The sequence below is a fragment of the Thamnophis sirtalis genome, unplaced genomic scaffold, assembly GCF_051295495.1.
Source record: "Thamnophis sirtalis isolate CommonGarterSnake01/CBP01778 unplaced genomic scaffold, rThaSir2_p1.2 scaffold_4, whole genome shotgun sequence".
In the NCBI taxonomy this organism is placed as follows: Eukaryota; Metazoa; Chordata; class Lepidosauria; order Squamata; family Natricidae; genus Thamnophis; species Thamnophis sirtalis.
The window spans coordinates 107,366,792-107,380,598 of NW_028261384.1; the positions used below are offsets into that span (position 1 = coordinate 107,366,792).

General features: G+C 37.8%; 1 protein-coding gene across 2 annotated transcripts in view; it reads left to right on the forward strand.

Annotated features, from left to right (window-relative positions):
* The window catches only part of TRIM28 (tripartite motif containing 28), a 30,179-nt gene that overhangs the window by 10,714 nt on the left and 5,658 nt on the right, over positions 1-13,807 (forward strand). Inside the window, exons 2-14 of one of the 2 annotated variants that reach the window (XM_014057836.2) lie at positions 1,330-1,442; positions 1,553-1,685; positions 1,846-1,981; positions 3,438-3,554; positions 5,955-6,069; positions 8,282-8,428; positions 8,623-8,737; positions 8,938-9,065; positions 9,209-9,346; positions 9,602-9,632; positions 9,942-9,978; positions 11,088-11,286; positions 12,341-12,651. In XM_014057836.2, coding sequence (XP_013913311.2) covers positions 1,330-1,442; positions 1,553-1,685; positions 1,846-1,981; positions 3,438-3,554; positions 5,955-6,069; positions 8,282-8,428; positions 8,623-8,737; positions 8,938-9,065; positions 9,209-9,346; positions 9,602-9,632; positions 9,942-9,978; positions 11,088-11,286; positions 12,341-12,651 — 1,720 coding nt within the window. The remainder of the gene's footprint in view (positions 1-1,329; positions 1,443-1,552; positions 1,686-1,845; positions 1,982-3,437; positions 3,555-5,954; positions 6,070-8,281; positions 8,429-8,622; positions 8,738-8,937; positions 9,066-9,208; positions 9,347-9,601; positions 9,633-9,941; positions 9,979-11,087; positions 11,287-12,340; positions 12,652-13,807) is intronic. The other variant, XM_014057837.2, reaches the window with a different exon arrangement.

Consider the following 13,807-nt stretch of genomic DNA (forward strand, 5'->3'; position numbering starts at 1 on the left):
ATACTTTGAATGCTAAGTAATAGCAATGAATGAGGAAATAACTAGGTGGAAGGGGAGAAAAAAAATATCATTTGCTTTTTGGAGCCTACACTGTTGGATAAGTCAGTAGGGTGTACCAATGAGGGATGAATGGAAAGAGTTAATCGCTGGTGCCTGAAAGCTAATAAACAGATAAGCAAGCCAGATGATAGAAAGTAGAAATATTGGACTCTGAATATGCGTTAAGAATATTTTAATATAATTTTATCAAGTGAAAATATTGTTTGTTTTATTGCTTTTATTTATTTAATTTGCCTTTTTGTCTGAAATACTAGCTTTTCGGACTAATAAGATAACTTTCCAGACATCTGGTTCTGTTTCTACTAATTCAAGGCCAAAAGTACGGGAAACATGGTGATAACTGGAAAGTTATCATATTTTCACTTGATAAGATTATATAAAAAGGCGCCTGAGAAGTTAGAGAAAAAGGATTTCTCATAACACAGTTGCAATAAACTATTTGCAAGGATTCTTTCTTTTGTCAACAAGAAGCAGTTCAGTTTAAAAACCATCCTGTGACTGTAGTTCATTTTATTTGCCACATCCCAATTTGCTCATTTTAGAAGAGAAGAATTGTCTTTTATTGGAATATTTTTCTGTTATGTGCATATATTCCTAATGATGAAGATTGTGTGTATGGAAGGCAGTAGCTATTGCAGTGATAATATTTCTTTTAGGGGCGGGGGGGGGGAGAGTGTCTTATGCTCTGAAAAGTATAGTACATCCAAATGGTGATAGACAGGAGGCATACAAACAGAAGCCAGAGAGTGGGCTGCACATGAGGACGGCACTCCTGATGCTTAATATTGATGGTGTATTCTGGCCAAGGCGTTGGTTAGCAGAGCTTCATACGCCTACTCAAGAAACCATTGCTAGACCCTACTATTCTACAATTTTCTTCCAGGCTCCCATCACCCCATTCTAGGAAAGATGATTGAGAAGGAGATGGCATTGCAACTGCAGAAGATGCTGGTGGAAACTGATTATCTGAACCCTTTTTAGTCAGGTTTTGGGTGCAGATATCTTTAGGAGGAGATTTCTAGCAGGAGTGTAACATAAGTATAAGTAACCATGTTATCATTGGCAATATTATTCAGTCTTTTTATAAGTAAATTTATCGAAAGCTGAAGAAATGACAGAAGAAAAAATTGAGCAGTATTTTGGCAAAGTTTCTTAACCTTATATTAAGTTTCTTGACCTTATATATGTTAAAAACTGTTGATCAAGAAAGAAGTGTTTGCTTTTATTCTGTACACCTGTAGATTTCAAATTTCCTTTTTTATCCCCCAGTGGTTGACTGCCCAGTTTGCAAGCATCAGTGTTATCTAAAAGACATTGTGGAGAATTACTTTTTGAGGGATGGTGACACTGAAGCTCTTGGTGATGCTAGAGATGCTAACCAGGTAATGTTTACTTTCTGAATGTGACTTGCCTATTTCACATCTCCAGAGCTGGGGATGAGACCTCCATTTTTAATTGATTGATTGATTAATCAGTAGCCTTTTCCTATTAGTGTTGCACTAGCTGTGAAGATAATGCCCCTGCCACCAGCTTTTGTGTGGAGTGCCAAGAGCCCCTGTGTGAGACATGTGTGGAGGCCCATCAGAGAGTGAAGTACACTAAGGACCATACAGTCCGATCCACAGGTACGCAGTAATACAAAGAGAAGGCCTCATGATCCTAATCACAGAGGCTGGTATAAAAAAATAATAAAATTGACTTGGGGGATATGCTAAACAGATAAGGCATACAAATAATAAACCCTTAGTCCACATAAGTAACCATTTTGTTACTGTTTCTCTTGAGGCTCCTCCAAATCACAGGCAAGGGAGAAGACTATCTACTGCTCTGTCCACAAACTCGAGCCTCTTGTTCTCTTCTGTGACACCTGTGACACCCTGACATGCCGGGACTGTCAGCTGAATGCTCACAAAGATCACCAGTAAGCTTTTCTATAGATTGTATAATCATATTCCTGTTAATTTGGGATGATTGTGCAGTTTCCTAGGAATGTAGGGTTCATTATCCTGGGCCAGTGGAATTAGCAGCCCTCTCAGGTCTTAGATACTTCTGTCTGTCTGTCTTTGTGCCCTATGGTGAACTTTCCTCTCAACACATTTTTTTTAACGGTAATGATATCTGCATGAGAATATGGGGATTTTAATAGATTTAGTTCTATTTCTTGAGATTCTGAGCATTTTTAATTTGAGTATTGATAAGTACTGTTTGAGGACATTGTAAATGCTACAGTTTCTGGGTAACAGAATTTCAAGTGACCATCCTAACTTTGCTTCTCCTTTATTTATTTTTTTGGAACACATATATGTACTTTCCATTAGATGTTCTTAAATGTACTTTTTTAGAAACAAAAACACCAGACTGTTTCTGTCTTCAGCAGCTTTTAGTTCTCCCACTTTGTGAAAAAGGTTTTTAAAAAATCAATATAACATGTTAGAAGATAATTGAATGTGTGTGCTGTCCAGCAGATTTGCCTTCTTTATGTCTAGCAGTACTCTTCCTTCTCTGGCCTTGGTTGAAATGAGTTATCGATACAGGTTCAGTGTTCAGTGACTGGACTGGCACCAATACTGAACAAGTTGTACTTATGACAAGTCCGTGGACTTCCAGCTGTGACAATGATGCAGCAGTCACGATCATGATTTCTGATGCTCCCTGCTGGCTCCTCACAAGCAAAGTCAATGGGGAAGCCAGCAGGAAGTCAAGCTGTTGCAGTCATGTGGGTCTGTTGTGGCCCAGATTTTGACGATGAGGAGATTGGGGAAGAGCTTGGGCCAGTTTTAGAGTTTGGGGAAGGCTCTGATGGATGCTCTGCGTCAAACACAGATAAGAACCAAGGCCATTCGACATTTCCCAGCCACCAAAGAGGCAGCTGCCTTTGGAGGCTGATATGAGTGAGGAGGAAGAACAGCTGGGGCTGGGAGCTCACGACCTTGCAATTATAGCAAGGAACTGATAAGCTCTGTTAACTGCAGTTAGCTCCTTGAAGGATTATTTCCTGGACTTTTTAGTGGGTGAATACAATTAATTCACAAGAGGTAAATAAGGATGGATTTTTCATGACGAGTCTGTTGCTTCTGCTAAGGCTGGGTCAGAACAGGGTCTTTCTTTAACTGCCCATGTGATCCTCACTTAACAGAGGCAGTTATGACTGGCGGAATTGCTATTGCTAAGTGGCACAATTACATGATGTCACACTTTATGACCGTGTCATTTAACGGTGACAATTGTGGTCTTGTTTGCTGTCAATTAACATTAAGTCCCTGTAATGTCAAATAAGTTAGGAAACTTTCTCCTGCAGTTGCTTAACTAACTGTGTACAAATAGTGTGTATGCTGATGCTCCATTTTGATACAGATGTTTTAATAATCTCTTTGTAGGTACCAGTTCTTGGACGATGCAGTCAAGAATCAACGCAAGATGCTGGCTTCATTGGTCAAGCGCCTTGGGGATAAAAACGCTAATCTCCAGAAATCAACCAAGGAAGTGCGCACTTCGTAAGTGTCCTTTGCTAAAAAACTCTGATCCTTAAGTATTTCCATTGACATGTCTAAACCTTGAGGAAAGAGAAAGACAGCTCCTTCTGATGCATTCCTGAGGAGTTTAGGCTATAAAATTGAAAAACATTTCATAGTTATGAGTCTTAACATTTAGCATTGTAAAACTAGAAGTTTGAGGATAAAATAGTGACATTAATGGATGGAATGTAAACAACTCCACTCAGCAGCACCATAGTTCATGTGTGCAAGCCTCCCTTTCAGTTCTCATGGGACTACATCACCTCACTTCCCTATCTCAAATACCTGAGCTCCCCCTCTCCATTATTATGGTAGCCAATAGCTATTATGCAGAAGAAACCTTTGCTGGAGATCTGGCTGACATTTGTCTTGTGATGCATTATAAAGCCATGAACAAGTTTTAGGAGGTGCATATCTCTTCTTTAAAACCAGTATAATGTGACATATCCATTTATACAAAATAATAAATCAATTATAATAAAAATGTAAATGTAAATCCAAGAAAGCGTCTTCCTATTTGGAAAGAGAAATATTGCTATATTCTATGTCTGCTGCTATTCTTTGTGTCAGTCTTCTGTAACTTGGCATCTTCCACTATTTTGGCTCTTTATATTCCCAGAAAAGATCTGTTTTATATATAAATTTTATGTTTATTTCCAAAGTTGAGAGAGAGAGAGAGACAGAGAGAGACTGTTTCCTCTCTTGCAAAACAGGCCCACAATTTATGAACGTCTACATCTATATTTGCTAAATTGGTATATAACATTGCCATATAATAAATATAGAAATCTATTATCAATTAATCAATTTGACTAACTAAAAATTCAGGCAACAGGCAGTCCCAACAACAAAGCAAAATTTCAAACAATACATTAACAATCTGTTATTACAATATATTTTACTTGCAGGAAGATCACAAACAGACTGTAATCTCTCAAACTAACTGCAGCCATTGTCTTTGATCTGTCCAGGATCAAATACCATCGTTTGATTCTTTATAATAAAAACAACTTCTGGTCTATCATCTTCACTTTTCTTTAAGATTTATAAATGGGATCTTTTTAAACAGCTGCTTCTCACTCCCCCAAAATTTAAGTCTCCATTGAAGATATCTTCATAGTATGGTTTCAGTAATTTTCCCTGAAAATTGGAATATGTGTCTTCTAGTTACACATGATGATTCTAATTCACAGTGTTCATTCAACTTTCCTAAGAATGTCCTGTTCATTAATGCCCCTTTTCAGCCTTCCGTACCAAATCTCAGGTTTTCAAGCGAAACTCTTTGCCTTTCAAATCTTTACAACAAATTCAATTGCATGGCTGATTTAACTACTATTCTTATCTGGATGTTGCCTTAAGGATGATTTGAAATTGTGACAAATTCACCAAACCTTTAATCTAATTTTTCATTTAAAGCTTGTAAGTAAGCAATTTTTTTAAACAAAAGTTTTCAAGAAGGCTTTAAGGTTGACGTCATCTTAGTCCCATCTCTTTTATATGTCTTTTGGGGGTATTGTAGGATATGTAGAATGGATACTATTCAGAATGCTTAATTTATTATTGACTGGGTTTTAATATAATCCCAATCTTCCTTATAATCAAGCTTTCACAACAGAGTAAGCTGGTCCAGGAAAGGCCGCAATTGCAATCTTTCTACAAAAGATTGTCACTAAAGATAAGTAGGGATATGCAACACATTTGGCACGCATAAAGAGTGTTTTAGACAATACAGGTAGTCCTTGACTTGCAGCCATTCTTTTAGTGGCCATTCGAAGTTACAATGGCAATGAAAAAAGTGAATTAATGAATGGTCCTCATACTCAGAACCATTGTAGCATCTCCAGAGTCACATGATTAAAATTTGGGCACTTGGCAACTAGCATGTATTTACAGTGATTGCAGAGGTGTCACTTGATCACTATTTGCAAACCTTCCTAGTTGGCTCCAACAAAGTCAATGGGAAAAGCTGGATTCGCTTAACAACCATGTGATCTACTTAACAACTTTTATGATTTGCTTAACCAATGAAAAAAGGTCAAAATTGGGCATGTCTCACTTAACAGCAGCTTTCATTAGCAATGGAAATTGTGGTCCAAATTGTGATTGTGTAAGTCGAGGATTATCTGTAGTGTTGGCAAATTAAGGAAGATAGGAAAAGAAAAATGCTGGGAAAATTGGCCCATGTGTGTAGGTTATGTAGAACAGAAAGATGTTTTTATTTCTGCTGTAACCTGGAATAACATCTTCCAAACAGTAGCCTACCTGAAACAAGAATAACATCTTTATTTTGGGTTAGGAACAAAATGGGGTTGTTGTTTTTTTGCATACCCCAGTTGTAAGTAATTGTAGAGTAAGAAAACTATGTTAATGCCTCAACAGGATCCGGCAGGTGGCAGATGTGCAGAAACGTGTGCAGGTAGATGTGAAGATGTCTATCTTGCAAATTATGAAGGAGCTCAATAAACGTGCTAAGGTGCTGGTTAGTGAAGCACAGGTAAGATAGGAATGAGAATTTTGGCAAGTACAGTGTGTAATGTTGAACTACAAACCTCTATAGTTGCAGGATACACTAGGCCACCCTATAAATTTGTTTGTCAGTGTCCTCATTTTATCTTTCAAAGTATTTGATTAGTTTTATTACTGCATAAGGATTGTACAAAAATAGATAAAAAATAGAAATAGCAATAGCACTTAGGCTTATAGACCACTATATAGCCCTCTCTAAGCAGTTTGCAGAGTCAGCATATTACCCCCAACAATTTGGGTCATTTTACCCAACTCCGAAGGATGGAAGACTGAGTCAACCTTGAGCCTGTTGAGATTTGCCAAATCGGCAGTCAGCAGGAGTAGCCTGCAGTAAGTAGTACTATACTCTAACCACTCCACCACCGGGGCTCAAATGCAAGAAGTAATGTAAAAGTACTTTTAAAATGTAAAAGAAGTTCAATCATTCCTTCATTTTTTTTCCCATCAAGCACTCTTACTTATATATTTATATGTTAAATTTCAGTAGTTGTTTATATCAGTTTGTCATTTTTTTTCCAATTGTTTTTAGTATTTTTTTAAAAAGCTACATTCCAAATTCCTTTCTTTGCCTTGCTGCATAGTCTGTTGTAAGGTAGATTTCTTCTTCTGAGTTTGGGTTGACTTCTGTTGTGAATATATATAATTTCTTCTTGGTTGTGGTTATATATTCTCCCAATTTTGGTTTTCTATTTCTGTATTGTTGGCAATGTTTTTACCCCCAAATTGAAATATTGTTTCTTGTCGCTATTGTGATACCTTGCATTTATATTCGAATAATTTCTAAGAAAAATATGTAATTTCAATTCAGATTTTATTTTTAAATTCCCTGAATGTTTTGATTTATTTCCAGTATTTAAAAAAAGCCTGACCTATCAATCACTTAGGATAGATTATTCCTTTTTAAAGACATTTCCATTATTTATTGTTATATTGATTTGTCCATTGACAATGGAATTATATAACATCTATATAACATTTTGTTCCAATTACCTCTTAAATTAGAGCTTGAACTAGAGTTTACTTATTTCTCCTCCATGAATCCATTGCACTTCTTTGTAGGTTTTTATCCAGTTTGTCAATTTTTTTTATAGTTATCGTCTCAGTGTAGTGTTTTAGTTACAATGTATAGATACAGTCTAATAAATGATTTTGATTTTATATGTATTTTAAATTCTTTTGTCTTAAGGTCCCTTCTTTTTTAAAGATTGTTTTCTCCTCATTACTTGAAAATACATTACTGTTATAAGTTCCTTCTTTGTTCTTATTATGTCTTTAATCTGTTTCCTGCATCTGAAGATTTCAAACTGGCATAAGTGATTAAATGTTCCTTACTGAAGTTGTTCTTAGAGTAAAACAGTTTTTGACTGGTGATGCTAATGGTGAAATAATTGGTTTCATCTTTCTTTTAAAAGATTCCAGATTTTTAACAACTTTACCTTACAGTGCATTGTTTCATCATTTTTGCCCTTTTGTTTGTCTTTCATTCTCTTTAATCAAACAAATAGCTAGTAATCAGTCCTCCAGTGGGTGCACAATCCCACAGTTCCCATTTCATGGCAAAAGCCTCTTTTCCTAATATTTCCCTATGCAAGAAACTTTTTGAAAGCCAAAGAATTGGATATTCCCCTTCCTCAAACTCTTGGATGCAGAACCCCAGAATTCACATTAGTTAATTTTGACGTGCAAAACAAATGGAAGATTAATATCTGATAATCTTAATAGTAGCTGACTACACAAAATAGTCTCTATTGAAAGTTGTTTCCGTATTCAGGAATTCATCAAACTTTATTGGTCTCTCACCAGTGTTTGAAGACTTTTGATTTGGTGGTAAAATAAGGTATAAACCATCCCTAGTATCCACAATCTTCAGAAATGATGTTTCTTTTTTTAATTTGATTCATCACCTCTTGAACAGCCCACATTATATTCTCCTGGGCGTAACCTTTTGCTAACCAATGATCTATTCTAGATACCTGTGCTATCTTTCAATTCTCAGAATCTGCTTTCAGTTAGGAAAAAAAAGGTTTTTTGATGTCTATAAAGTACAGGATAGTATAGAACCATGGGAGGCTACATATACTACCACTGTAAAATTTCTAGGAAAGGCTGTCTTATCTGCCTTGATTATGTGAACTTGCCTTGCACTTCTGTTTCTTTACCTAAGTTTTGCTGTTTTCCAGAAAGTCACTGAAGGCCAACAAGAGAAACTGGAAAGGCAGCATTGGGCGATGACGAAGCTGCAGCGTCACCAAGAACATATCCTGCGCTTTGCTAATTGGGCCTTGGAGAGTGACAACAACACTGCATTGCTGCTCTCAAAGAAACTGGTAAATGTCCCTTGGTTAATAGATGGTTGGGGAAAAAAATGAAGTTTAAGAATTAAGTGACTTGGCCTGCCTCTGTTTTTCTATTTTCATGTATCTAATGGCAATGTAAAACATAACTTATATTTTTGTTCTTTCACATATAATTGGTGTTTTGTCCCTCTCTTTTATCTTCTTCCATTTTTTTCTTGCTTTAGATTTATTTTCAACTGCACCGGGCTCTAAAGATGATTGTGGATCCAGTGGAACCTCATGGAGACATGAAGTTCCAGTGGGATTTAAATGCCTGGATCAAGAGTGCAGAGACTTTTGGTAAGTGATGGTGAAATTAAATTCTTCCTGCTCAGAAGATGTTGGAGTCTTTGATTTGAGCTGTATTTCAAGGGGGAAGAAAGGATAAGGATCAGCAAAGTTAGAGAACGTAGAAAATCATGAGTTTTTCCATTAATTGAAAGTTGATATTGTGGGATTGAAAATTCCAGCCAGCTTCAAATCTTTCTTCTTTTCCTCAGGTCAAATAGTGTCAGAACGGAGTGGTTTGCCGGTGACTGCCAATGCCCAAACACCCCAACAGCGGACTAACACTGCTTCTGCTGCATCAGGAGTGGCGGTCAGACAAGGTTCTGTCCCCCCTTCTCAGGTACTGGTACTTGTTTGTGCAGTTTTCTCTCCAGTGACAGCCCGGTGCATCTGAACCAGCAGTTTAGCTGGTCAACCCGTCTCTATGATCTGGGAGATGCTAACAGGGTAGTTACAGGCTTCGTGGTACACTTTTCTATGTAGGGAGTCCAACAGATGTCTCTGCAGACAAGCATAATGAATAAGGGAGCTTTGCTTCAGCCTGTGCTGCCTTCCAACAGCCAGCGGCAGGCCATCCCCGACTGCTATATCAATGATGCCAGTGCCTCTTCTGCTGGACAGGTGAGCAGAAAACAGGACAAGGAAGAGTCCTTAATGCACGAGCATGCTTGGTAGTGCACTGATGAAATGAGATGGAAGCTGGTGCCGATTCTTCCTAGAAGAGAATACATTAAATTGAAAAACTGCAGTCGGGGGCCCTGTTTTATACAAGGCCAAGAAACAACTAAAGATACATTGCTAAAAGATGGTGAGGAATCCGTTTTGGACTTAGCCGTGTATTGTATTTAATACGATATTTTTTCACATTTCTTTCAGCCAATGGACATTGGTGACGGCTTTGGTGTAGGTAAGGAATATGAAGGGGAATGTGGTATGTTCAATAAGAGTCTAGAGCAGGGATGTCAAACTGGCAACCTGCTTTTCCAATGGGAAAAATGTCAAATGACGGCAGTGTGATGCCGTGAGTTTGACACTCCTGGTCTAGGGAAAGCCAATTCTTTAGTTGTTGTTTCACTTTACTTGTGGTTTGATAGAAGTAAAATGTCAGTCCTGCCTGGACAAAAAAATCACAGTGGAAATTTTGTTGGGAGGATGGAATGGGGGATTACGCATGAGCTTCTTGACACTTGTTTCTTTCTTCTTTTTTTTACAACAGAAGGATCATATTCTGGTGAAGTATCTGGAATGAAAAGGTAAGTCGTGCTTATTTCTTTCGCTATGTTTTTTTTAGAGTGCTGGAATCCATCCTGAAATAGTTCCAGACGTTTTGAATATTGGGACTTAACATTCATTTTGTTTTTTTATACTTAAGAATGCCTTCGGTTATGTGACAGAAAACAAGGTCTTGTCTTGCAGGAAAAAGTTTGCTTGATTATGGAAAGCAGTATTGGCATTCAGGGCCTCTATATTGAGAAGAAAATCATAGAGAGCAGATTGGAGCTTGAACTGTTGGATTATTTTATTTTACCCCAGAGAAACGTGTCTTATTCCATATCCTCTGCCTGTATATATTAGAATGTAGGAAATGCCACTGAAAAAGCATTTGAACTATCTACAGAGAAGACTTATATAAATTACTGTGTATTCATTGAACTATCTACAGAGAAGACTTATATAAGTTACTGTGTATTCATTGGAAGGTTCAGTACCATCAACATGAACACCACATGTGAAGATTGACAACCCCCCCCCCCTTTTATGTCTGTGTTGATGAGTAATGGCAAATACATCTTCAGAATTTTTTTTTAATGATAACATTCCTTTTAGGTTTATAAGATGCTTAGAACACTTGTACAGAAAAGAGAAAAGGTTAATTTATAAATAATGTTCATTTTTTTTCCTGAAAGTAGATTTGGGGACAGCCATTGAGAATAGTAAATTGCATTGCCATGGCGTAAGTTGCATAAACTTTTTTTCCTTGCTTGGCACAAACTACAGGAAAGAGTAATATATAAGATCTGACTATTCTAAAGTTGAATCAACAAGATACTCTCCTTCTCCAAAAGGTAACAGTAGTAAAAAATGTTGTACTGCTGAACTCCATGCAACTGTACAATCAGAATCTACAACCAGCCTCCGTAAAGAATCGGAAGCAGGGGTCTCTATGGATAAATAAGAGTAGAGGACATGTCTTAAACAAAAGGTTCCCAATTTGAAGATGCATTTTGGATTAGCTACTGTAAAATAAGCCTTTTGATAATGTTTCAGTGTGGAGTTTAATTTAGCCCTGTGATTTTGGAATTTTATTGTGGTAGAATTAACCCTGTCCTATTAACCTAACATGATCCCTGCCTGTTCCTAGAACCCGTGTCCAGGATGGAGAAACTGGTCTTGTGCGGAAAGTGCCCCGGGTTAGTCTGGAGCGGCTGGATGTGGATTTGACATCAGATAACCAGCCACCTGTCTTCAAAGTCTTTCCGGGCAATTCCCGTGAAGATTACAATCTCATTGTGATTGAACAAGGAGGTCAAGGTGTAGCAGGGCTACCAAATGCAGTGAAGGTCAGCATTGTTTTCTTTTTAGAATAGTCTATTTCTGGGTAAGTTGGCAGAAAGCAGTCTTGATTGCTTGATAAAAGCTCTTATCTGTCGTATATATTATGAAGTGCCAGCACCAGCTCTTGCAGTATGGAAGCAGGAATAGGCCACGGAGGTTGGAGCAATACTATGTGTGTGGCAGGGAGGAAGAATGAGTGAGAAAGGAAGCAGACATATAAGATCTTTTAAAAATTGTGTTAAGGGTGTTCTGGAATTTGATTTCTAGGATCACCAGGTAACTTGAATTAAAAAGAAATGGGGGGAGGGGGGAGGTTATAATTGTCTAGAACCGTGATGATGAACCTATAGCATGCATGCCACAGGTGGCACACGGAGCCATTTGTCAGGGCACGTGAGGCGTTGCCCTGTCAGCTGGCCAGCGTTCATGTGTGCACTGGCCAGCTGACTTCTGACTTCTTTTGAGGCCGTTTTTTGATCTCCGGAGGCTTCAGAAGGCAACGCCTTCCAAAGCACGAAAAACCAACCCTATGGGCAAACCAGAAGTTCAGGAGCAGACTTCTGGTTTGCTCATAGGACCGTTTTTCGCCCTCCAGAGGCTTCAGGAGGCTTCCCTGAAGGCTCCGGAGATCAAAAGTCACCATTCCCAAACTTCCGGGTTCCCCGTAGGTCTGGATGGTGGTGGTGATGGGGAGTTGAGGTTGTAGCCTCAACTTCTTACAATATCTTAAGATACATCTAGATTGAATTACATTTGGCTGAAATGGGTTTCTCTCTGGGTTTGGGCTTGACAACTATTTTACACAATAAGAAAAGGATCTTGCAGTGATTCTTTAGGGTCTGTTCTACCTTGAAGATAATTATCCATAAAGAAGAATGACAACAAATCATGAAGGTAACATAGAGATCTCCTTGAGGGTAATAAAACTACCAAGTTCATGCCAGGGATGCCGTTTAAATTATCTGTCCTAATGAGTTTCCTTTTGTTTCTTTTTTTTCCTTTGTCCTGCTTTTTTTGCCTATTTTTCTTATGCGTTGTCATTCTTTTTTTGTCCTCCAGGAGGAGCAAATGGAGGCAGCTATAGAGCATCCTACTTCTGCTGTAGATACTAAAGACACCAAGCCAGTTATCTTGCCCCAGGATGCCCTCCTTCCAGAAGGCTCTGCAGCCCCCCGGCTGATCTCCCCCACTGGCAGCACCAGCTCTGCCATGGAAATGCAGTCCGTTCATAGCCATGATGGCACAGCTAATGGGGAGGAAAATGCTTGCTGCAGGATCTGCCTGAAAACTGGTGCTGTAGTCATGTGTGATAGTTGCAGAAAGTGCTACCACTTGGATTGTCACCTGCCTGCCCTTCAGGAAATCCCTGGGTACAGGCTTTTGTATACATAGTTTTCCTTTTTGTGGAAGGGTAGAAAATATAGTTTTCAGCAAATCTAGTATTTTCATCCTTGTAACATGCAAAACCAAAAACCCAGAAGATAAGCTGCAATATCTGTGTCATTATAATTATTGCCTTTTCTCTCCTTTTGCCTAACCCTCTTAAGTTCTTTTGCCTGATCGGAACTCATGTGGTAGAATATTACAATTGCTGTTCTGTGTTTCATTTTTTTCTAAGCCAGATAAGATTTGGAAATGAAACAAGAACACTCTTTTCACACACTGTAAGAATTGTTGTTCTAATGAGATCTCAGGCACTTAGTGGTGGTGAGAAAAAGTGCAGTCATGGCTTGCTTTGAAGTTTGGAGACCCAGTTGAATTAAATGAGTCATTGCTTTAAGTCCCTTTTCTTGTACAATTCTTGCAAAGGTATAACAAGAAACAGGGCTCTTGGAAAAGTGCTGCTCTCATATATATTAATAATTAAAATGAAATAAGAATTAAAATCTCTTGTAAAGGCAAGCTTCATAGAATTAGAAGGCATAGTGATTGATTGATTGAACTGTATCATCTCAACTTTGGGAAACCCTGAAGTTTCATGATACTTATGGGACATGCAGTAATCGAGATATGAAATACTTTATATATATTTTTTAAACAATAAGATATTAAATGTTAAGGTCAGAAATGAGTAGTGTAACAGAATCACTGTTAAAACAAAATGTTTGGGTAACATTAAAAAAAGCAATTGTTCATCCACTAAAAGCAAATGCATAACTTCCTATTAAAATTCCACTACTATGCCTTTTGAACATTGTGCAGTATAGAGATTGTTGGCCTGAATAGAACAGACTGTTAGTGTAACTTTTTGGGAATCAAAATGACAACAGTGTTGACAGGTATATAGCACCGACCTAATTTTTTTTAGTTCAGAATATAATTGATGTCAGTGCAAATGGGTGAGCTCATATATTTAATAGAAAGTTAAATTGGCCAGGCAAAAGAACAGGTTACCTGAATGTAAAACCTCTTTCTACAATTCTTTTCAATAGAAGCATTTTCTAGTTGTGTCTGGGTTTACATAGAAGGCCTAAAAGCATTGTTTGGAGAATAAAGATTGCAACCTGACTTTAAAACAGTCTTTAA